Below are 24,482 nucleotides of genomic sequence, written 5' to 3' on the forward strand. Positions count from 1 at the left end.
GGCTAATGAGGCATATGGGAGCTAATTAGGCATATGGGGGCTAATGAGGCATATGGGGGCTAATAAGAGGCATAATGTGGGCTAATGAGGCATAAGGGCTGATATGGGGGCTAATGAGGCATGGGGGCTGATATGGGGGTGATAAGAGGCATAATGGGGGCTAATGAGGCAAAAGGGCTTATAATGGAGGCTAATGAGGCATAAGGGCTGATATGGGGGCTAATGAGAGGCATGGGGGCTGATATGGGAGTGATGAGAGGCATAATGAGGGCTAATGAGAGGCATAATGTGTCATCCACAGATGCCCCCATAACAGTACGCCTGCGCACTGACGAGAGACAGAAAGAAGGGGAAAGAATCCGCGGAAGCAAGCAGAGGACGGCACAGCAGACGACTGAATAGCTTATTTTGTAAGTAAGGCTACTTTCACACTAGCGTTGTTTTAATCCGGCGTTCAATTCCAACACCGGAACTGCCCGCCGGATCCGGAAAAACGTGTGAAAACAGATTACATTTGAATCCTGATCAGGATTTTGATCACAATGAAAAAATGCATTGGAAAAAAACGGATCCGGCATTTATGGACTTTAACTTTTTTTTCACCTTTTTTCGGGTTTAACATGCAAAAGCCGGATCCGGTTTGACTGAACACTCAGCGCCGGATCCGGCGTTAATGCAAGTCAATGGAAAAAGACCGGATCCGGCGTTCAGTCAAAGTGTTCAGGATTTTTGGCCGGAGGTAAAAATACAACATGCTACGGTTTTCTGAAAAGCCTGGTCAAAAGACTGAACTGAAGACATCCTGATGCGTCCTGAACGGATTACTCTCCGTTCAGAATGCATTAGGATAAAACTGATCAGTTCTTTTCCGGATTTCCCCTAGGACGGAACTCAGCGCCGGAAAAGAAAAACGCTAGTGTGAAAGTACCCTAATTGTTTTATTATAAATGTATCCCTGCATACCGCAATTCTCTCGTATTTTGTAATCTTACTTATATATACTTGTTTTTGCCCCCCCATTTTTGACTGTGGTATCTTTGTGCCCCCTATATATTGTTCCTAGAGTCGCACACTGCTTGGGGAAGTTAGGGGAGGAGCACTCTTGGGCACTTTGAAAAGCAAAGCCCGCAAAGCTGGTCAGTTGAAAGTCATTCCCATAGGAATTAAAGTTTGTTTTCCAAACATTCAAATAACTCACAAATGACATACCGATATGTCTGGAATTCTGTTCACATGTTTTGGTGGATATTGCTGTTACTTTTATTAGGAAAAGTTACTGACAGATTCCCTTTAAACCATCTTGCTCATTGCAACAAGACTCCAGCTTAACCCGTTCAAGACAGTCCCCCCCCCCCCCCCCCCCCCCCCCCCCCCCCCCCCCCCCCCCCCCCCCCCCCCCCCCCCCCCCCCCCCCCCCCCCCCCCCCTCCTCAGCCATAACTTTTTAAATTTTTCTACTCACATAGCTGTATGAGGGCTTGTTTTTTGCGGACAAGTTGTACTTTCGAGTGGCATCACTTACAGTTGCATACAATGTAGTGGGAAAAATATTCCAAATGGGATAGAATAATAAAAAAACTGACAAAAAAACAAAAACAGACCTACAATTCTGCAACAGTTTTATGGCTTTTGTTTTTACAGCATTTCCTATGTTACCTTCATTCTCCGGGTCAGTACGATTGCAACAGTACCACATATGTATAGTTTTGTGTTTTAATGCTGAAAAAAAATAAAACAAATGTTCTTGCATTGCAAAGACCCTCATAATTTTTTTTTTTTTTATGTGTACGGAGCTGTGTGAGGGCTCATTTTTTGAAGGGCAATCTTTTTTTTTTTTTTTGGGGGTGGTATGTCTTTATGATTACTTTTTATTAAATTTTCTTGTGGGAAATGGAAGTGCCAAAAAACTGTGAATCAGCCATTTTGCCACGTTTCGCCGTATAGAATATTTTTATATTTTATTAGAACAGGCATTTTAGCATGTGGTGATGCCCTTATTGTTATTTTTTAAAATTGTTTATGTATTTTAATTTTTGGGAAAAGGGGAGTGATTTAAATTTTAATATTTAAAAAAAAAATGTTTTTTATTTTGTTTACACTTTTTAATAGTTCCCATACGGAACTATAACAAACAGTCATTAGATTGCTTTTCTCATAGACCCCAATGCATTAAAGGGGTTATCCAATTCTAAAAATGCCCCCCCCCCCCCCAATGTCCGGGCCCCTCCTATAGATCATACTTACCCTGCTCCCCAGATCCGCGTCACTCTGGATCCCTGCACGGCAGCCGCTGCATCTCCACCACTTTGCGGTGTTCCCTTTAGGAGATAGGTGGTGGTCCTAGCGATATGCCCCCATTGTCTGAGACAACCCCTTTAAGACGGACATTTTAGACACCAGTCTTAATAAGTCCTATACCTGGCAGTGGATCCGCCGGAGTTATGAAGAGGCGCAGGGTTCGTAGCTGTGTTACATTTAGACCATTTTCTACACCTAAACCAGGCGTAGAAAATGATGGAGATGGACCTACTGACCCATTCACTTTCCCACCCAATTTTTTTTTAGACCTAGCAGTCAGGAAGGAGTTACAGGGCATCTGTCAGCAGGATGTACCCTATTAAACCTGCCATTATACCTGGTAGGGCTGATCCTGCTGATTAAAAACATACCTTTCTTCACCTGATCTGTTGCTGTGTTCAGGAGAAATAAGCGTTTTAAAAAGTATACAAATTGGAGCTTAAGTGCACAGCGGACGGGCCCTGGCCACTCATCACACATTGCATTTAGACATCTAAGGCAGGGAGCAGCCTGCCAGAGATGTCTGGATCCGGCACTGCCAAATGCTGCCTGACACCCACCAGTCTCATTCACTATAATAGGGATCGGCGGGGATCTGGCTGCAACCCGGCTAACATGCAGAGATTTGACTGGACGAAAACCTGCACGCAGTAGTTTTTGTCGGCCGACTTTCTGCATATTTTCCGGGTTGCGCCCGGATCTCCGCCAGTCCCCATTATAGGCAGACAGTACAAGCACAAGAGGTGCAGGTTACGGTCATGTCCAAAGGCCCACGTGCCAGTTGACAAACAGCAGCCTTAGAAGTGCACTTATGTGATGCTGTGTATGATTACTGTGCAGTTATGTAATGAAACAACAAGTATATGTGAAGGGGGGTTAAAGGTAAAGAACCTGTTAACATGAAAATGCTGTCCAATCATGTTATAGAACAAGTGGAGCTGAGAAGGTTCATAGTTTTGTGGGAAAAGATTCAGTATAACTAACTTATTGACTAAAATGTATGTTTTCTTTCTAGACTTACGAGTCAAAGGGCGGAGTCTACAACTGTCAATCATTGAGTAGGACCACCCACTGGACTCCTAAGGCCAAAAGAAGCACAGATTTAAATCATTAAAGGGGTTGTATCATTTCAAGCATTGGTAGCATATCGCTAAGATATGCCACCAATGTCTGACAGCTGTGAGCCGCCCTCCATTGAATAGAAATGAATAGAAACTGCATTGCGTCCACTTCTATTGGGCTGACCGAAAATAGCCAAGCATATTTTCGGTCACTACCATAGAAATTAATTGAGGCCGGCCACGCATGCTCTCCTTTAGTGCTCTTGCACACGACCGTATGCCCTCCGAGACATACGGTCCGTGAGCGGGCCCATATGTCCCGGAGCAGCATTGATCATGCGCATAGGAGCACACAGCATCATGGATTACAATGATGCTGTGCACGTTGATAAAAATCATATGAGTGCAGGACAATAGTCCCAAGTGGCGGCCCGACGTGCACAGCATCATTTTAATCTATGATGCTGTGTGCTCCCATGTGCATGATCAATGCCGCTCCGGGATATATGGCCCGCATGTCTCGAAGGGCATACAGTTGTGTGCAAGGGACCTTACTTTGTGGGCAGCCTCGCTCTCCTTTATTTTGTGGGCTCCATTCTAGAGATAGGTGCAGGTCCCAGAGGTGGGACACGCACATATCTGACACTGGTGGTATATCCTAGCAATAAGCCACAAATGTCTATATGGGAATACCCCTTTAATAAGTTTGTCCTCATTGTATTTGTTTAGTTTTTCATTACACCACACAACAAAAATAAAAACTTTTCGTCTGCTACTAGGCAAAAAAATAAAAAACTGCCATTTTTTTCATCTCTTCCACTACCCAATAATTTTTTTTATAAAAAGTGATCAAAAAGTCAGACACACTTCAAATTGAAAAGAACAGATCGTCCCGCAAAAAATGAGCCCTCACACAGCCCCGTACACACAACTACAAAAAAGTTATAGGGGTCAGAATATGGTTATAAAAAATGTTTCAGTATTAAAACGCAAGAAAAATCATACAAGTGTGGTATCCTTGTAACCGAACTGACCTGGAGAATGAAGATAACAGGTCAATTTTACCACATAGTGTACAGTGAAAAATGGTGCCATTAGAAAGTACAACTTGTCCCGCAAAAAATAATAAAGGCTATGTGAATGGAAAAATAAAAAAGTTAGGACTATGGGAAGGCGGGGAGTGAAAAACGAAAAAAAGCAAAAATTGAAAATCTAGACGTGTCAGGCAAATTCCGAGTTCATATTTGGAATCAGCGTGCTCATTTTAGTATAAATCACATGTTTTTCTCTCAGTAGCAAAATCATTGTTGCGAGGTGTTATGTTTATACAGAGTCCTGGAATTAAAGGGCTACAGGTAAAGTTACAAGTCATACTGATTCTTTTCTCCCAATCTGCTCAGCTCCCCCTGCTCTATAATAACATGCTGACCACAGATCAGACTGAACATGACAGGATCCCTTTAAGAACACACAACCCCATGCATATATAGAACCATGTGAGATTCAAAGGCGTTGCAAGGCACCCCCTTAGTTTCATGTGTCATGTGATGCTTCCATTTCTACACCCCGCCACCCTAAACACATGGGAATACACAAGGACATTTTCATTATTTTATTGAATAACTGTGTGGTTCTTGGAGAATAGAAACACTCCATTCTTTGTGTCTGTGTCACAGCCAAAAAAATATATATTAATAAACCCTCCCAAGATATTCCCACTAGTTTAAATGTTTTTATTCTTTTTTCCTTTTTTTCACAGAAAGCCCTAAATTATGAATTTGTATAGTTAATAAGAAAATATATGTGGAAGTTAAATGAAAAATATACACAAGAAATGTTAACAGATGAAGGCGTGTCCTTAAGTGCTGGGATGTAACTGTCCTCATCTAGGATAACTCGTGCCTGTCAGACCAGTCTGCAGTAATAGCGAATGTCTTCTGGCTGACGAGGCAGCGAGAGGAAATGCTGAATACGTGTCCGTACATGAGGCACTAGGCTGGTAAAGTAAAGGTCCATCAACGCTCTGCACAGCAATGCGTAACAGACCTGACTCAGCACAGATGGAATTAGCTGATGGCATCCAGTAGATGTAGAAGCAAATTGAGATTGTGATTCTAGGGTCTCTAAAAGGCAAGAGGTAATTATATAATTTTTAAAAATGGCAAAGGAAACGTAGCATAGTTCGGGCTGTAATTCTGTTCCACGGCAGTTAGGATATAACCTTTGCTTCTGGTAGAAATGCCTCCCAGTACTTGGCGAGCTAGAACAATAGAGAAGAATGTAAGATTATGTGGACTGGCAAAACAAAACCAAAAAGTAGGTATGATGCAGTAGGTGTCACACACATGGCATCAACATAATAATAAGGGATCTTGTAATTAAGGCAGGAGGTGGAATAAACTAACCACAACCTAAGGACTCATGCAAACGGCCGTTGCGTGCATTGGGGACCGCAATTGGCGGTCCCCAATATACGGGTAACTTCTGTGCGTATTCCGCAGACATGCAGAGGCACAGAGAGAAACCACCTTGCGGATTGAGGGACCCATTCAAGTGATTCATTCAAGCTGTTTGCAGGCCGCAATACGGGTACGGCCGGGCAATGGCCATGTGCATAAGCCCTAAGGCTGGATTTTATCACCTGCTGTTCATCTGCAAACCATGGCTGATTAATTAGACACTGGCAGCTCCAAGCACTTCCACGCGTAATCTGAGGAAATCTCGGACTGCACCATGGGCACAGGATAGTCAGAACTGGACATGGACCAAGTAAAAACTGAAATGTGTATGACCCCCCATTGATGGGGTCTGTGTGCTGTCCGAATCTAGTCTGTGCAGACTCTTGAGAGCACATGGATGATAAAAAAATAAAATAAATCAACAATGAAGAAGAATGCGGTATCAACTTGTTTCCAGTTCTGCTTTCTGTATCATTAGGTAACCTGTTTTTTTCTATAGTTACAATTTCCACATCCTGATGCTTATATAGCACCAACATTTTCTACAGTGCAGTACAAAGATTACAATTACATTGGTCCCTAATAAGACTCACACTCTAATTTCCATGTCACTTTAAGGGTAAATGCACATGTTCAGGATTTACCGGTATGTGCAGACAATCCGCACTGAAATCCGCAGGTGTTCACAGGGAAATCTGTGCGGCAAATCCGCATCAATTGATGTGGATTTGCGTTCGGTTTTGCATGCGGATTTACATTTTTCAACCCATGGAGGTCTGGATTTGGAGTCACACTCAAAATTAAAGTGGAAAAACACACTACAGGCTGATCCAACTTGGATGTAATGTCCTTAAAACAAGTCAAAATGAGGCTCAGTAGTGTGTGTGGCCTCCACTTGCCTGTATGACCTCCCTACAACGCCTGTGCATGCTCCTGATGAGGTGGCGAACAGTCTCCAGACCTGGACTAAAGCATCTGCCAACTCCTGGACAGTCTGTGGTGCAACAAGACGGTGGATAGAGCGAGACATGATGTCCCAGATGTGCTCAATTGGATTCAGGTCTGGGGAACGGGCGGGCCAGTCCATAGCATCAATGCCTTCGTCTTGCAGGAACTGCTGACACACTCCAGCCACATGAGGTCTAGCATTGTCTTGCATTAGGAGGAACCCAGGGCCAACCGCACCAGCATATGGTCTCACAAGTAGTGTTGAGCGAACTTCTGTTTTAAGTTCGGCGTCTAAAGTTCGGCTTCCGGTTAGCGGAGAATCCCGATATGGATTCCGAATTCCGTTGTGGTCCGTGGTAGCGGAATCAATAATGGCCGATTATTGATTCCGCTACCACGGACCACAACGGAATTCGGAATCCATATTGGGATTCTCCACTAACCGGAAGCCGAACTTTAGACGCCGAACTTAAAACAGAAGTTCGCTCAACACTTCTCACAAGGAGTCTGAGGATCTCATCTTGGTACCTAATGGCAGTCAGGCTACCTCTGGCGAGCACATGGAGGACTGTGCGGCCCTCCAAAGAAATGCCACCCCACACCATTACTGACTCAATGCCAAACCGGTCATGCTGGAGGATGTTGCAGGCAGCAGAACGTTCTCCACGCCGTCTCAAGACTCTGTCACGTCTGTCACATGTGCTCAGTGTGAACCTGCTTTCATCTGTAAAGAGCAGAGGGCGCCAGTGGCGAATTTGCCAATCTTGGTGTTCTCTGGCAAATGCCAAACGTCCTGCACGGTGTTGGGCTGTAAGCACAACCCCCACCTGTGGACGTCGGGCCCTCATATCACCCTCATGGAGTCTGTTTCTGACCGTTTGAGCAGACACATGCACATTTGTGGCCTGCAGGAGGTCATTTTGCAGGGCTCTGGCAGTGCTCCTCCTGTTCCTCCTTGCACAAAAGCGGAGGTAGCGGTCCTGCTGCTGGGTTGTTGCCCTCCTACGGCCGCCTCCACGTCTCCTGATGTACTGGCCTGTCTCCTGGTAGCGCCTCCATGCTCTGGACACTACGCTGACAGACACAGCAAACCTTCTTACCACAGCTCGCATTGATGTGCCATCCTGGATAAGCTGCACTACCTGAGCCAGTGTGGGTTGTAGACTCCGTCTCATGCTACGACTAGAGTGAAAGCACCGCCAGCATTCAAAAGTGACCAAAACATCAGCCAGGAAGCATAGGAACTAAGAAGTGGTCTGTGGACACCACCTGCAGAACCACTCCTTTATTGGGGGTTACTTGTTAATTGCCTATAATTTCCACCTGTTGTCTATCCCATTTGCACAACAGCATGTGAAATTGATTGTCACTCAGTGTTGCTTCCTAAGTGGACAGTTTGATTTCACAGAAGTGTGATTGACTTGGAGTTACATTGTGTTGTTTAAGTGTTCCCTTTATTTTTTTTGAGCAGTGTATATTAGTATTCATACAGAATCACATAGCAGTCTAAGGCTACTTTCACACTAGCGTTAATATTTTCCGGTATTAAGATCAGTCATAGGGTCTCAATACCGGGAAAAAATGCTTGTTTTGTCCCCATTCATTGTCAATGGGGGTCAAAACGTAACTGAACAGAACGGAATGCTCCAAAATGCATTCTGTTCCGTTCTCATACCAGAGAGAAAAGCGCAGCATACTGCGATTTGCTTTACGTTCTTGGATGCGGAATAGAAAACGGATCCGTCCTCCATTGACTTTAAATGGAGTTCATGACGGATCCGTCTTGGGTATGTTAAAGATAATACAACCGGATCCGTTCATAACGGATGCAGATGGTTGTATTATCAGTAACAAACGTTTTTTCTGAACCCTGCCGGATACAGCAAAAACGCTAATGTGAAAGTAGCTAAGTGCAATACAATAGTATTATACCATAGTGTAATTAGTACAATATAGTAAAGTATGAGGCAGGACTTACTTTGTGCTGTGAATTCAAGAGTGTTTCCAAGTATTTCACTATGTGACTTTTAAAATCCTTGGATTTCTCTTTCTAGAAAATGAATAAACAGGTTAATTGCATGGTCTCTACTTCTTCTTTGCTTTAGGTTTAAAGACTCCAGCTTTTAGTGCTTAAATCAGCGAGATATCAAAAAGTTTTGATCAATGAGGGTCAGAGTGTTGAGACCTTGCCAATCGCTGGAACGAGGAGAGAGAAGCACTCGCATATCATGCTCTCTCTCCCAGAGTCCCCGCTGCAGGAAACAAAGCGAGACAGACTCCATAGAGAAGCGAGACGGACTCAATAAGTTTTCTGCAAACTCAGTAACCCTTTAATCTATCGATATGACAATTTTATCTGCTGGGAAAACCTTTGATGCTTGTACCACAGAAATTGTAAATCAAGGACACTATCCTCTAAAATTTGTTATAAAAATAAGTATTCTACGTACCCCAATACAAATTCTGCAAAAAAATTCTTCTCATTTCAGTGGGCAAGAATTTGGCATGGCTAATATTTGTTTATTTTTGCAAAACATAAGTAAGAAAGAAGATACACCACATGGCAGAAAACCGTGATTTAAAAAGGAAGCTATAAAAATATACAAGCGTCTTCACTGCACGACTGTGGAGCTACCTTTCCTCCTCCAGTATACAGGACTCCAGCATAAATGACAATTTTGCGGTTGTTTATTGAGCAGAAGTAGGAGTCACCAAGAAATGCATTAAATATTCATTGCATCAGCTTATACGTCAGGGGCCGATTTGTGTCATGTAGTGTGTTACAGACTGCAGTGACACATCATCCTTCGTATGATGCACAGGTATGTGTCGTTTTACCAATATGTACCTCAAATCTTGTGACTTCCTTTCGAACAGTCACAGAAATCCTTTCAAAATCCCTCTCGTACTGTGTGACCCTGGACTCCCACTAAGAGAAAACAGAATATAGACATCTGTTATTCAGCACAATTTTTACACCATTTCTAATACAATGAACTTTTAAACAGAGCATTTGTTTTATCAGTTCAGATTGTCCTAGATGACAAGACTGTAAATTGCTTGTGTACGGATATAAAAAGTGATCAGCAGCACACAACCCAAGCCGAGGGAAGCATCCTCTGAAATATAACAAAAATGTACACCAGCATTCAACCTTCTGCACTATGTTAGGCTACTTTCACACTAGCGTTCGGGGATCCGCTTGTGAGTTCCGTTTGAAGGGGCTCACAAGCGGCCCCGAACGGATCCGTCCAGCCCTAATGCATTCTGAATGGATGCGGATCCGCTCAGAATGCATCAGTCTGGCTCCGTTTGTCCTCCGCTCCGCTCAGCAGGCGGACACCTGAACGCAGCTTGCAGCGTTCAGGTGTCCGCCTGGCCGTGCGGAGGCAAACGGATCCGTCCAGACTTACAATGGAAGTCAATGGGGACGGATCCGTTTGAAGTTGACACAGTATGGCTCAATTTTCAAACGGATCCGTCTCCCATTGACTTTCTATGATCCGTTTGCATTATCATGAAAAAAAAAAAAAAAAAATTTTTTTTAATTTATTTTTTGTTCATGGTAATGCAAACGGATCCGTTCTGAACGGATCTAAACGTTTGCATTATAGGTGCGGATCCGTCTGGGCACATACCAGACGGATCCGACCTAAACGCAGGTGTGAAAGTAGCCTAAGGCAGATAATTCAGTTCTGAGGGTATTTGGACTCCTCCAGCATAGCTGAGATCTGTGACCAGAACCTTGTCTTTACAAGACTCCATTGCAGTGGATACTAATGAAGCTGCACTGGATAGGAGATGGCGGAGGGGCACTCTTCCAGCATATAGACTTTTACTAAAGAAACTATTTAACAGGTGTTCATCGGGATTTGAACCTCAGACCTTAACTACTAGTAAGTTATAACATGTGTAGTTTCCTGTCAATTGATGCTGAAAATTGCAAAACCAGAACACCTCTAAGTGCAGACTCCATCATTCAGAGCCCCAAATGATCCAGTAGAAGAGGACACTGCAGCGCTCCAATCCCCTAAAGTGGAACTTTTACTACACACCAGATTGGAGTGCTGTGGTTACCTCTTATAATGTGCGCTGGATATACCCATCACCACTCCCGCCAAGTCTGTTGTAATAAATACGTGTATTCTTCAAGAAATAATTCTGCAGTGTTTTTTTTAGAATTGGGTGTTAACAGGTGGGGTGTGTGTCCTGCACAGTCTGATACTAACCAGTGTTAGGCTACTTTCACATCTGCACTTTCCCTTTCCGCTATTGAGATCCGTCATAGGATCTCAATAGCGGGGGGGGGAAACTTCCATTTTGTGCCCATTCATTGTCAATGGGGACAAAACTTAACTGAACGAAACAGAGTGCACCAGAATGCATTCCATTCCGTTTGGTTGCGTCCCCATCGCGGACAAAATAACACTGCAAGCAGCGTGATCTCCACGATGTGGTGCGGAGCAAGACGGATCCGTCCTGACACACAACGCAAGTCAATGGTGGCAGATTCGTTTTCTCAGACACAAAAGAAAATGGATCTGCCCCCCATTGACGGACAATGGTTTTAGAGACGGATCCATCTTGGCTATTTTAGAGATAATACGACCGGATCCGTTCAGAACGGATGCAGACTGTTGTATTATTATGACGGAAGCTTTTTTTTTTGCTGATCCATGACGGATCCAGCAAAAACACTGGTGTGAAAGTAGCCTTTAAAGTTCGAGACTTCAAGCGCACTGACAAGAGGAATGGCAACACCCAGCCAGAATAATAGGAACCGTTCAACACAGAGTAAAGATGCTCCAGGCTTGTTATTTCACGAGGCACGCAAGTATTTACTAAAACATAGACGTCATGAGTGGTCATTCCAGGCCTCATCACACATCTTCTGCAGCTGCATCCACAAGCATTAATGTCTCACTGATGCAGGCTCCAACCTGCTCTGGTGTTTTAGGAATAAAAAAAGTAGTAAATGAAAGTGATTAGTGTGCGTGCATCCAGATCTTCAGGACCAGGACCCCTATATTCTAGAGATGGGTGTGGGTCTCAGTGATTGGGACTTTTATGGCCCATCCTAAGGATATAGCTTACATGTCTAAAATGGGAATACTCTTAACGGGAACATGTCATCAGAAAATGACCTATTGTCACTAAGCCTAATAGGTGCCACATCACTTTACTGCTGTCATCTGCTTATCTATACACAGAGGTGATATCTTTACAGGGAGGATTAGAGTGACACAAGACAGGATCCTCCATTTACAATAGGTGATTGTCAAGTCTTATCTATTCTTTCCTTGTACAATGACCTCTGCACAGAACATGCCTAGAAGACTCTCCCATAGAATTCAATAGGGTCCCCTCCTGACCATTGTGTCTACCGATCATGGGACTGCCGTAAAGCAATTTTCTTAACGCTGTTAAAGGGGTTATCCAGTCCCTATAATGACCCCCAGAATGCCTGGGCCCCTCCTCTAGAGCATACATACCTGCTTCCTGGCACCTGTGTCCCTCTGGATCTGTGCACGACCGCCGCTGCATCTCCTCGTCGTTCGGATCAACATATCCGGCAATGGGGGGGATGCAGCCAATACCAGGCTGGTCGCAGTCGCGGCCTGCTATTGGTTGCAACCCAACCCCCCCCCACCACACACACACACACACACACACACACACACACACATTGCCAGATGTTTTGATCCGCGCAATAGGGTGATACAGTGGTGGCCGTGCAGGGATCCAGAGGGACGTGGGTGCCAGGAAGCAGTTAAGCATGCTCCAGAAGAGGCACCCGGGCATTCTGGGGGTCATCATAGGGATTGGATAACCCCCTTTAAGAAGAGCTCAGGCAAAATGGCCTCCCCCACAATCATGTTCAGAAAATAGAACAAAAAAAATCTGTAATTAGAAAATAAAAGGAGATGTGTTTTCATCTGGTTTTAACTGGCAGATAAAATTTTGGTGACACATTTCCTTTAACAATGGTTTTAAAGTGAAATATGATATTAAGAATATAGATTTCATTTTTACTTTATATTTAACTATTACAATAAAAAAAAAAAAGGAGATTTTTGTGAAACTCACCTGTAAAATCTTTTTCTCGTCTTTTCCATTGGGGGACACAGACCATGGGTATAGCTTAGAGATATTAGTAGGAGGGACACTATGCAAATGAAAGAGCTCCTCCTCCTCGGGCTATACCCCCCGACTCCACCAGGAGGAACTCAGGCGTTGCACAAGCAGTAGGAGAAGGAGCAAGAAAAAAATTATGGAAACCATCGGACCAAGCCATAAGGTCCAACCATAAACAGAAACTGAACTGAAGACCCCTCCTGCAACAGACAGAATGGGTGGGAGCTGTGTCCCCCAATGGAAAAGACGAGAAAAAGATTTTACAGGTGAGTTTCACAAAAATCTCCTTTTCTCGTACTTTTTTCCATTGGGGGACACAGACCATGGGACGTCCTAAAGCAGTCCATGGGGTGGGAAAAAAACTCAGCACCGCCAGGAGGAACGTTCAACGGTCAAACAGGAACCACAGCCTGCAACCCTGCGGCCAAAGACCGCATCAGCCGAAGCCAGTGATGCAACTGATAAACTTCGTAAAGGTATGTAAGGACGACCAGGTGGCCGCCTTACACAGCTGAGACGCAGAGGCACGATTGCGTCTTGCCTAGGAAGCCCCCCACCGCCCTAGTGGAGTGAGCGGTAATCCTAGCCGGGGGAACTCTACCACAAGCGCGATAACCCGCGGAAATAGCAGAGCAGATCCAGAGCGTCATGAACGGCGGACGGAAGCAGTAGCCGCGAGATACACCTTCAGGGCCCGTACGACATCCAGGGAATGCAGTTCCTTGGGTTAGCCGGAGAAGGGCAAAAGGAAGGCAGGACAAGATCCTCATTAAGGTGGAAGGGAGAGACCACCTTGGGAAAAAAGGAGGGGACCGGACGGAGCACAACCTTATCCTGGTGGAAAACCAGAAAAGGCTCCTGACAGGAAAAAGCGGCCAGCTCCGACACCAGTCTGATTTAAAAGCTTGTGATGGGATTTGAACTCACAGCTTCTGCATAATAGCCCAGAACTTTAATCACTACGCTATGTAGCTGTATTAGAAGTTATGGCCACAAGGAAGACCACTTTCCAGGTGAGAACAGTCAGAGAGACCTCCCTCAAAGGCTCGAAGGGGGCGACTGCAGAGCGCGCAGGACCAAATTGAGATCCCAAGGAGACAAAGGGGGAACATACGGGGAAACCGAATGTGCCACCCCCTGAAGAAAGGTCTTCACAGGACCCATAAGAGCAAGGGACCTCTGCAAAAAGACGGCCAGCGCCAAAACCTGACCTTACAGGAACTAAGCGACAGTCCCTGCTCAAGCCCAGACTGAAGAAAAGACAGTACCATCGGGATGGAAAAGCGAAGGGGAGGGAACCCCGAACTCACAAAAGGACAGGAAGGCCTTCCAGGTACGATAGTAAATCCGGGAGGAAGAAGACTTCCTCGCTCTGATCGTGGTCCTAATCACTGAATCCGAGAACCCCCTCTTCTTCAGGATGGCGGTTTCAACAGCCACGCCGTTAAACGAAGAGACCGTAAATTCTGGTGGAAGAGCGGGCCCTGAGACAGTAGGTCCTGTCTGTCGGGTAGAGGCCATGGGGCGTCCGCCAGCATCCGAGCCACGTCCGAAAACCACGCGCGGCGAGGCCACCCTGGGGCGATGAGAACGGTCGGGATCACTTCCGCCTCGATCTTGCGTAGAACCTTTGGTAGGAGAGGAAAAAATAGGGGAGGCTGAAGTCCTGCCACGGAGACACCTGCACGTCCATCCGTACGCCTTCGGATCTCGGGCGCGAGCCAGGACACTGGGAGCTTGTTGTTGAACCTGGACGCCATTAAGTCCACATCCGGACGGCCCCATCTGTGGCAGATTTCTTCGAACACTTCTGGATGCAGAGACCACTCGCCTGGATCCACCTTGTTGCGGCTTAGAAAGTCCGCTGTCCAGTTGTCCACTCCTGGAATGTAAACTGCTGACAACACTGGAACGTGCGTCTCCGCCCACGTCAGAATTCTCGTCACCTCCTGCATCACCATCCGGCTGCGGGTCCCGCCCTGATGGTTGATGTAGGCCATGGCCGTGGCATTGTCCGATTGAATCCTCACTGGGAGGCCCGCAAGGAGAGGGGTCCAATGGGAGAGAGAGAGAGAGAGCGGAAAATCACCCTCAGTTCCAGAATGTTGATTGGAAGGCGAGACTCTGCCGCCGACCAAATCCCTTGAACCGTGCGAGACTGGAGAACGCCGCCCCAACCCAGGAGGCCGGCATCGGTGGTGACGACCGTCCAGGAAAAAGGAGAAAGGATCTCCCCGACCTCAGGTTCAATGGGGATAGCCACCAACGGAGAGCTGCCCGAACCCGCTGAGACAAGCGGATGCGATCGTCTAGACCCCGAGAGGTTTTTGTCCCAGAGGGAAAGGATCTCCTGTTGTAACAAGCGAGTGTGAAACTGGGCATATGAACGGCTTCGAAAGAGGCCACCATAAGACCCAGGACCCGCATGCATTCCCGTATGGAGAGGAACTGGGATCACAGTAGATTCGACACTGCCCCCTGGATCTGGGAGGACTTGGAGGGTGGCAGGAACACTCTGGCGGACAAGGTGTCCAAAAACCATTCCCAGGAAGGGGAGCTTCTGGGATGGGAGCAGAGAGGACTTTGGAAAATTGATTATCCAGCCGAACTGTTCCAGAGTCTGAACAGTGATCCGGACGCTGTCCTCGGCCTGCGGAAGCGAGGGGGCTTTTATCAGGATATCGTCCAGATAGGGCAGCAAAGGAATGCCCCTGGTACGAAGAAGCGCCATGATCGGTGCCAGGATCTTGGTAAAGACCCGAGGGGCGGTTGCCAACCCGAAAGGAAGGGCGACAAACAGAGTGACGAGCCCCAATGGCGAAGCGCAGGAATCGTTGGTGAGATTCTGCGATCGGAACATGCAGATAAGCGCCATGGATGTCCACGGACGCGGGAACTCCCCTGGAAGAAAATAAAAAATAACGGAGCGGAGGGAGAAAAAAACGTTCCGGTGGTCTGGACGCGAACTCTATCTTGTAACCAGACGTTACAATCTCTAGAGCCCATGCGTCCTGAACATGAGTCCAAATCTGCTGATAAGAAAGCAGGCGGCCCCCCACCACGAGGGGTGGGGGCGCCACTTCATGCAGAAGATTGCTTGGGAGCGGAAGGGCGGGTCGACTGTGTCCTCGGGCGCCAGGTAGGCTGGGGTTTGAAAGAGGGCTGCTTGCGGGAGTCCTGTGACCCTCCTGCAGAGGAAGCAGGTGACGACTTGTTCGCAGAGAAGCGGCGAAAGGACTGGTACCGAGAACCGGAAGTCCTCGCCCGAAAGGGTGCTTAGCCCTAGCCTGGGGAAGGTGAGTGCTTTTGCCCCTAGTAGCGGCAGAGATGAACTCATCCCGTTGAGCCCCAAAAAGTCTGGAACCCTCAAAGGGGAGGTACGCAAGGGAACGCTTGGAGGAAGCGTCAGCATCCCATACTTCAACCAGACCTCCCTGCGTTGAATGACCGAGAGGGCGAAACGCGGGCAAAAAAGGGACCAATGTCCATGGAAGCCTCACAGAGGAATTTGGAGGCCTGAGACATCTGGAGAATCAAATCCAGCGTGTCCGCCGACGCACCTTGGTCCGCCAGGTCCTGGTGATGGCGCTGCAGCCACATTGAGAGAGCTCTGGCCACCCATGCCGAGGCAAAGGCAGGTCGCAGGGACATGCCCGCCAGTGAGAATATGGATTTTGCCAGAGAATCTAGGCGCCTGTCCACAGCGTCCTGCAGAGAGGAGCGTCAGGACAGGGAGGGCCGTGTTTTTGGCCAACCTGGCTACCGGGGGGTCCACCCTAGGGGGAGAAGACCACTTCTCCACGCTGTCCGCCGGGAAAGGATAGAGAGTATCCATGCATTTTGTGGCGGAAAACTTCTGATTAGGACGGGTCCATGCCCTGGCTATGACGGCGGAAAATTCCTCATGGACCGGAAAGACAGCAGCCTCCGGTTTTTTGGGAGGAAAAAGGGCAAACTCCCTCCTAGTGGAAGGAGGAGAATCCCCTTGGAGATTAAAGGTGTCACGGACAGCCGCTACTAGATCAGCCACCATGGTGGAGAGCTTTGGCGGAAGGTCCCGCTCCGTGACCTCGTCCAAGCCGGACAATTCCCTTTCAGACCTGCGCTCCCTAAGGGGGGGGGGGAGTCTGAGCAAGCTTCTAGCCGAGGGTGAGAAGCGGAGTCATCCGAGGAGGGATGCGGTCGCTCACGCTGCCTCTTAGTAGTCAGGCGTCCTCTGCAGGAACCACTGTGAGGGGACGGAGTGGTTGGCGCCGCAGGATTGGAAACGGACATACGTTCTATGAAAGACATGGCTGCCTTGGCGAACAGGGCCAAATCAGCGGCCGCGCTGGACATGGCAGATGCCCAAGCGGGGGCCGCAGGCTCCGCAGTGACCGGGGGGGGGGGGGGGGGGGGGCTGGACTGGGCAAGAGAAGGGGGAGAAAGGTGATTCTGTCCAGAGGCAGGGCAGGAGGCACAGGCACCAGTGACCGAAAGTGGGAGCAGACACTCCAACAGGACCCCATTGGGGTCTGAGAAGAGGTCTTACCGGACTTAGTCTTAGGCATGATGGTCTCTTCACAAAAGTGACTGGAATCAGTACAGAGAGAAAAAATCCTACCGCTCAGGCATCCAGAGAGGAGCGGGGGAGCAGCCGTTCAGTGTGAGAAGCTTCTCAGCAGCAGCAGGAAGGAGCTGGAGTTCCGATTAGGCTCCGCCCCCCGGCCGCGATTAGGAGCGGGAAAAGAGCTCACTGTGTAAAGAAGGGAAAGAAAATGGCCCCCGGCGCCGCTCAGCGTGGAAAAAACTAAAGTAAGGCGTCCCCAGCAAGGGGGATGGCAAGCCCAGAGAAGCGGAGACCGGAGGGGGAAGTGCTCAGAGACATGATATGCCGGCAGAGAAGGAGCAGGGACATCCAGAGACGCCTGACCAGTTAAGTGCCTCCATGACCCTTGCGCCCCAGACAGAACAACAATGCCACCTAGATCCCCATTCACCCAGGAGGCCCATAGGTCTCAGAGCAGAGAGGTAGGGAGGGAGGAGGGAGGGGGAGACACAGAGGACATGGCTGCCTTGCAGCTTCATACTTATCTGCTCCTGCAGATCTTCTCCCTCGACTCCAGGACCAGCAGGGATGCACCTCTTCAGACATCTGACTCCTTCTCAGGAGTGCAGTGCTCTGGTGGAGGGTGGCAGCAGGTGACCCAGGAGCTGGTGGGATGCCGGAGCTGACAGGTCGAGCCCGGATCCACTTGCCTTCTTGGGGGGATAATGGAGGCAGCCTGGCAACGTCCAACAAACGGCGGCGGGCACTCCATGGGGGACCAGGAAGGCGCAATGCCGACCTGCGTCCCCAGCTGGAAGGAAAATAACAAAAGGGAGACGAATGAAAGTGTCAACCTCCTTCACCAGACACTAAGCAAAGACTGAGTTCCTCCTGGTGGAGTCGGGGGGTACAGCCCGAGGAGGAGGAGCTCTTTCATTTGCATAGTGTCCCTCCTACTAATATCTCTAAGCTATACCCCATGGTCTGTGTCCCCCAATGGAAAAAAGTACGAGAAAAAACTTTTCACCATGCCATAATCTATACTACTGCATTGTAACAATGCACCCATGGCATGTCCATGCATTTCAATGACCTGTTGGCTAAATATTCGTCCTTAAATTACGCTCCATGGAGTTGGAAGAATTAAATTAAACACATAATATGCCTTCCTTGAAGTGCATGACGTTGATACGAGTATCCTCCTCCTTTGGGAAACACTAAAGGCATATCTAAGGGGATGTCTTAAATCATCGATCTCTTATATTAAGAGGGACACCAGGAGAAAAGAGGACTCCCTTAACTCTAGTGTTAGGGAAGCTGAAGCTAGGTACCTGGCAGACCCATCGGAGACACATAGGCAGGACTGGTTGTTGAAAGGTAGGATGTATTTAGTCCATCTGCATGAAAAAAGTGACCGTAAACTATTCTTTTATAAACAGCAGGCCTTTGAGATGGGTGATAAGGCAGGGAGACTATTAGCTCAAATAGTACATAAAAATACCTCTGCCCCGCCAGTTCTGCGTATTCAGGCCATGGACGGGGAGGTCAAAGAATCTGTCCCGGATATGGTAGCATGTTTTGCTGACTTCTATCGAGAGTTATATCAGACACGAGTGTCATACTCAGAGATGGAACTTGAGAATTACTTAGATGGAATATCTTGCCCATCACTCTCATTGGAGGACAGCAACCTAATGGAGGAAGATATTACTCTGGAAGAGATACAAAATGCAATTGCTGGTCTGTCGAATGGGAAGTCCCCGGGCCCAGATGGGTTGCCACTGGAGGTATACTCCAAGTATGTTGACGTCCTTGGGCCCCAATTGAGAGAGATGTTCAAAGAAGCGTGGCGTATTGGTAGGCTCCCAGACTCCCTATATGAAGCATCCATAGTAGTGATTCTTAAACCTGACAAGGACCCGTTGGATTGTTCCTCCTATCGGCCAATATCTTTGCTAAACCTGGATTACAAAATCCTCGCGAAGGTTTTGGCCAATAGGTTAAACAAAATAGTGCCTAGCATAATCCATTGCGATCAGACTGGGTTCATACCGGGAAGATCAACTTCTAGTAATATCCGTAGGGCACAAATTATAGCCCAAATTGGGACCTGTCAAGGAAGACAGTGGGCGATGGCCTCATTAGATACGGCCAAGGCCTTAGATTCTCTAGAGTGGCCATACCTGCTGAGAGTGTTGGGGAGATTTGGCTTTGGCCCTAGATTCCTACAATGGGTCCGGGTACTATACAAAAATCCGAAGGCTAGTATCTCGATTAATGGTACGGCCTCCTCCTACTTCCCTCTACAGAGGGGTACGAGGCAGGGTTGTCCTCTCTCTCCCCTTTTGTTCGCAATTGCCATAGAGCACTTAGCTCTGCGCATTCGCCAAGATTCGATATTCAGAGGAGTCGGGCTGGGGGGGAGAGAGGACAGAGTAGGCCTATATGCAGATGACCTCATATTATACATGAGTGATATGGACACTTCCTTACCACAAGCGATCACGATCATAGAGCAATTTAGTCATTTTTCAGGATTGCATATTAACTGGGCTAAGTCTGCCTTGATGCCGCTGTGGCAATCTGATTGGCCCGAAGTCTACCACAACCTCAGAGTAGTGGACCACTTTAAATACCTGGGGATAGTCATTACCAGAGTGCCGGGAGACTCCTACTCCAGAAATGTTGCCCCTCTAGAAGCCATATTCACTGAGAAGTTCAAGGTGTGGAAGACCCTCCCTCTGTCTGTCATGGGCAGGATCAATCTAATCAAAATGGTCCTACTGCCTAAGGGACTATACATACTGGAACATGCTTGCACCCCAATACCACGGAATCTCTTGGACCGCCTACACTCCTTAATGATTCAATTCATTTGGGGTAGGGCCAGACACAAACTCGCTATGAATACATTACAGAGGTCTAGAGTGCAGGGGGGGGGGGCGTCGCTACCAAATTTCCACTTGTACTTTTTGGCAGGACAAATAAGATCCTTAGCTAGTTGGGTTAATGGTGAGCCCCTGCAGAATATGGAATATTATTTGCAACAGCACCTGGGCTTATCTAACTTGTGGCCTGTACTAGAGAGGGTAGGCTCCTTGTCGAGGCATTTGCTACCAGTTCATAGGTTGGCACAGCAGGTTTGGAGGGACGCTAAATTGAGACAATTTCAGGATTGGGCCGACACCATGCCTTTATGGGATAACCCTTTGTTCCCCCATTTGCAAGGGATAGAAGGAACACATACATGGGCAGTGTCCGGGATTGTACTCTTGCGAGATTTATATAGTGAAGGTGTCCTACGCTCCTTCTCTCAAATTCAAGAACGTTTTGGAATAGCACGTACCCAATTCTTCAAATATCTGCAGATTAGGCACGCCTTTCAGGAACAGTTTGGGGATGGTAATAGGGCCATTTCTTCTTATCCCCTTATCGGAGTTATTAAATCACAGGGACCCAGAGGTATGGTGTCTGTGTTATATACTCATCTTTTGGAGAACCACATGTCAGCACAACCCATATTAGCTGAGGCCAGATGGAGAGGGAACATTTCACATCTCTCAGCAGAGGATTGGTCAGAGGCGTTAGAAGCAGTCACTAAGGTATCTCCTTCGATTAACAATAGATTGATCCAGTTATTTATGCTACATCGCAGCTATTTAACCCCCACTAGGTTACACAGGATGGGAAGGATCCCCCAATCCAATTGCTTAAGATGTGCACATAATAATGCAGACTTCTGGCATATGATGTGGGAGTGCGAGTACATCAAGTCATATTGGCAAGCGATATTGGGGGTACTCTCATCACTGGGCTTAGGTCCTATCCCACTTTGCCCCAAGGTATGTCTCCTAGGGATCCTGGATGATGATAGCTGGACCCACTATAATAAGATATTTTTAAGCGAATCTCTATTTTTAGCCCACAAAGTTATTGCTCTCAAATGGATGGCGGATGATTTACCGACTCTGGGGATATGGAAGAGGCTAGTTAATCAAGTGATTCCTTTTGAGAAGGTGTTATATGTCAATAGAAAGTGCCCTGATAAATTCCAGAAGGTGTGGGGTCTATGGTGTGAGTCACATCTAACGACTTCGGAGAGGTCAGCGGTTTCTTTAGGCCCTTGATAGGACTAACACATGCCGAGTCTTGCACTCCACCTTGTACAACTCAGTTTATTGTATTAAATGCCGTGTCTTCTCTCCATCGAATTGTTTATCTATGTACCACCACCACTCAGCGTGATCTGACCTGTAATATGTCTTTGTATTTTGCCCATAAGACTGTACCATGTATATGCCTTGTTACTCTTTTTCAATAAAACGAGTTTAAAAAAAAAAAACACATAATATGCCTGTCAGCACTAGTGTAAGGAGTCCGTTACAACTTTACCACCTTTTAAGGATTTAAAGTGCGTTTAGCCTGGAGGAATTGCAGGGTCCGAGAGATTTTAGGAGATGTAATTACATACCTCATGAAAATATCTTTTACTCTGGTTTAGGCTACATTTGAATGAGCTACTAAAATTGTCCAAGTACAGTCGTGGGCAAAAGTTTTGAGAATTACATAAATATTGGAAATTGGAAAAGTTGCTGCTTAAGTTTTTATAATAGCAATTTGCATATACTCCAGAATGTTATGAAGAGTGATCAGATGAATTGCATAGTCGTTCTTTGCAATGAAAATTAACTTAATCCCCAAAAAACCTTTCCACTGCATTTCATTGCTGTCATTAAAGGACCTGCTGAGATCATTTCAGTAATAGTCTTGTTAACTCAGGTGAGAATGTTGACGAGCACAAGGCTGGAGATCATTATGTCAGGCTGATTGGGTTAAAATGGCAGACTTGACATGTTAAAAGGAGGGTGATGCTTGAAATCATTGTTCTTCCATTGTTAACCATGGTGACCTGCAAAGAAACGCGTGCAGCCATCATTGCGTTGCATAAAAATGGCTTCACAGGCAAGGATATTGTGGCTACTAAGATTGCACCTCAATCAACAATTTATAGGATCATCAAGAACTTCAAGGAAAGAGGTTCAATTCTTGTTAAGAAGGCTTCAGGGCGTCCAAGAAAGTCCAGCAAGTGCCAGGATTGTCTCCTAAAGAGGATTCAGCTGCGGGATCGGAGTGCCACCAGTGCAGAGCTTGCTGAGGAATAGCAGCAGGCAGGTGTGAGCGCATCTGCACGCACAGTGAGGCGAAGACTTTTGGAAGATGGCCTGGTGTCAAGAAGGACAGCAAAGAAGCCACTTCTCTCCAAAAAAAAAATCAGGGACAGATTGATCTTCTGCAGAAAGTATGGTGAATAGACTGCTGAGGACTGGGGCAAAGTCATATTCTCCGATGAAGCCTCTATCCGATTGTTTGGGGCATCTGGAAAAAGGCTTTTCCGGAGAAGAAAAAGGTGAGCGCTACCATCAGTCCTGTGTCATGCTAACAGTAAAGCTTCCTGAGACCATTCATGTGTGGGGTTGCTTCTCATCCAAGGGAGTGGTCTCACTCACAATTTTGCCCAAAAACACAGCCATGAATAAAGAATGGTACCAAAACACCCTCCAACAGCAACTTCTTCCAACAATACAACAACAGTTTGGTGAAGAACAATGCATTTTCCAGCACGATGGAGCACCGTGCCATAAGGCAAAAGTGATAACCAAGTGGCTCGGGGACCAAAATTTTGACATTTTGGGTCCATGGCCAGGAATTCCCCAGATCTTAATCCCATTGAGAACTTGTGGTCAATCCTCAAGAGGCGGGTGGACAACAAAAACCCACTAATTCTGCAAACTCCAAGAAGTGATATGAAAGAAATGGGTTGCTAGCAGTCAGAAATTGGCCCAGAAGTTGATTGAGAGCATGCCCAGTCGAATGCAGAGGTCCTGAAAAAGAAGTGGCCAACACTGCAAATACTGACTCTTTGCATAAATGTCATGTAATTGTCGATAAAAGCCTTTGAAACGTATGAAGTGCGTGTAATTATATTTCACTACATCACAGAAAAAACAACTGAAACAAAGATCTAAAAGCAGTTTAGCAGCAAACTTGTGAAAACTAATCTTTAGTGTCATTCTCAAAACTTTTGGCCAACGACTGTACTTTCCATATCTGAAATCTCTTGGTCTCTGGACTGTAGCACTGGGGCTATAAACCTGCTTTCAGTCACTTTAGGCTACTTTCACACTAGCGTTTCTTTTTCCCGTATTGAGATCCGTCATAGGGTCTCAATACCGGAAAAAAATGATCCAGTTTTGTCCCTATTCATTGTCAAACGTAAATCTGAACAGAACGGAATGCTCCAAAATGCATTCTGTTCCGTTCTCATACCGGAGAGCAAAACGCAGCGTGGTGCGTTTGCTTTCCATCCTGGGATGCGGAGCAAGACGGATCCACCATGACCACAATGCAAGTCAATGGGGACGGAGCTGTTTAACCACCTCAGCCCCCAGTGCTTAAACACCCTAGAAAGACCAGGCCACTTTTTACACTTCTGACCTACACTACTTTCACCGTTTATTGCTCGGTCATGCAACTTACCACCCCAAATGAATTTTACCCTCCTTTTTCTTCTCACTAATTGAGCTTTCATTTGGTGGTATTTCATTGATGCTGACATTTTTACTTTTTTTGTTATTAATCGAAATTTAACGATTTTTTTTGCCAAAAAAATGACATTTTTCACTTTCAGTTGTAAAAATTTTGCAAAAAAAAACGAGATCCATATAGAAATTTTGCTCTAATTTATAGTTCTACATGTCTTTGATAAAAAAAATGTTTGGGTAAAAAAAAATGGTTTGGGTAAAAGTTATAGCGTTTACAAACTATGGTACAAAAATGTGAATTTCCACTTTTTGAAGCAGCTCTGACTTTCTGAGCACCTGTCATGTTTCCTGAGGTTCTACAATGGCCAGACAGTACAAACACCCCACAATGACCCCATTTCGGAAAGTACACACCCTAAGGTATTCGCTGATGGGCTAGTGAGTTCATAGAACTTTTTATTTTTTGTCACAAGTTAGCGGAAAATGATGATTTTTTTTTTTTTTTTTCTTAC

The 24,482-nt window shown here is 46.5% G+C and overlaps 1 protein-coding gene across 1 annotated transcript in view; it reads right to left on the minus strand.

The window, feature by feature from the left end:
* Positions 1-5,118: 5,118 nt before the first annotated feature.
* SNX1 (sorting nexin 1) overlaps positions 5,119-24,482 on the minus strand; it is an 80,157-nt gene continuing 60,793 nt past the window's right edge. Inside the window, 3 exon segments of the mRNA XM_040413775.1 lie at positions 5,119-5,618; positions 8,744-8,815; positions 9,614-9,694. Coding sequence (XP_040269709.1) covers positions 5,568-5,618; positions 8,744-8,815; positions 9,614-9,694 — 204 coding nt within the window. The 3' untranslated portion in view covers positions 5,119-5,567.

This window comes from Bufo bufo, chromosome 1 (genome assembly GCF_905171765.1).
Source record: "Bufo bufo chromosome 1, aBufBuf1.1, whole genome shotgun sequence".
Lineage (NCBI taxonomy): Eukaryota > Metazoa > Chordata > Amphibia > Anura > Bufonidae > Bufo > Bufo bufo.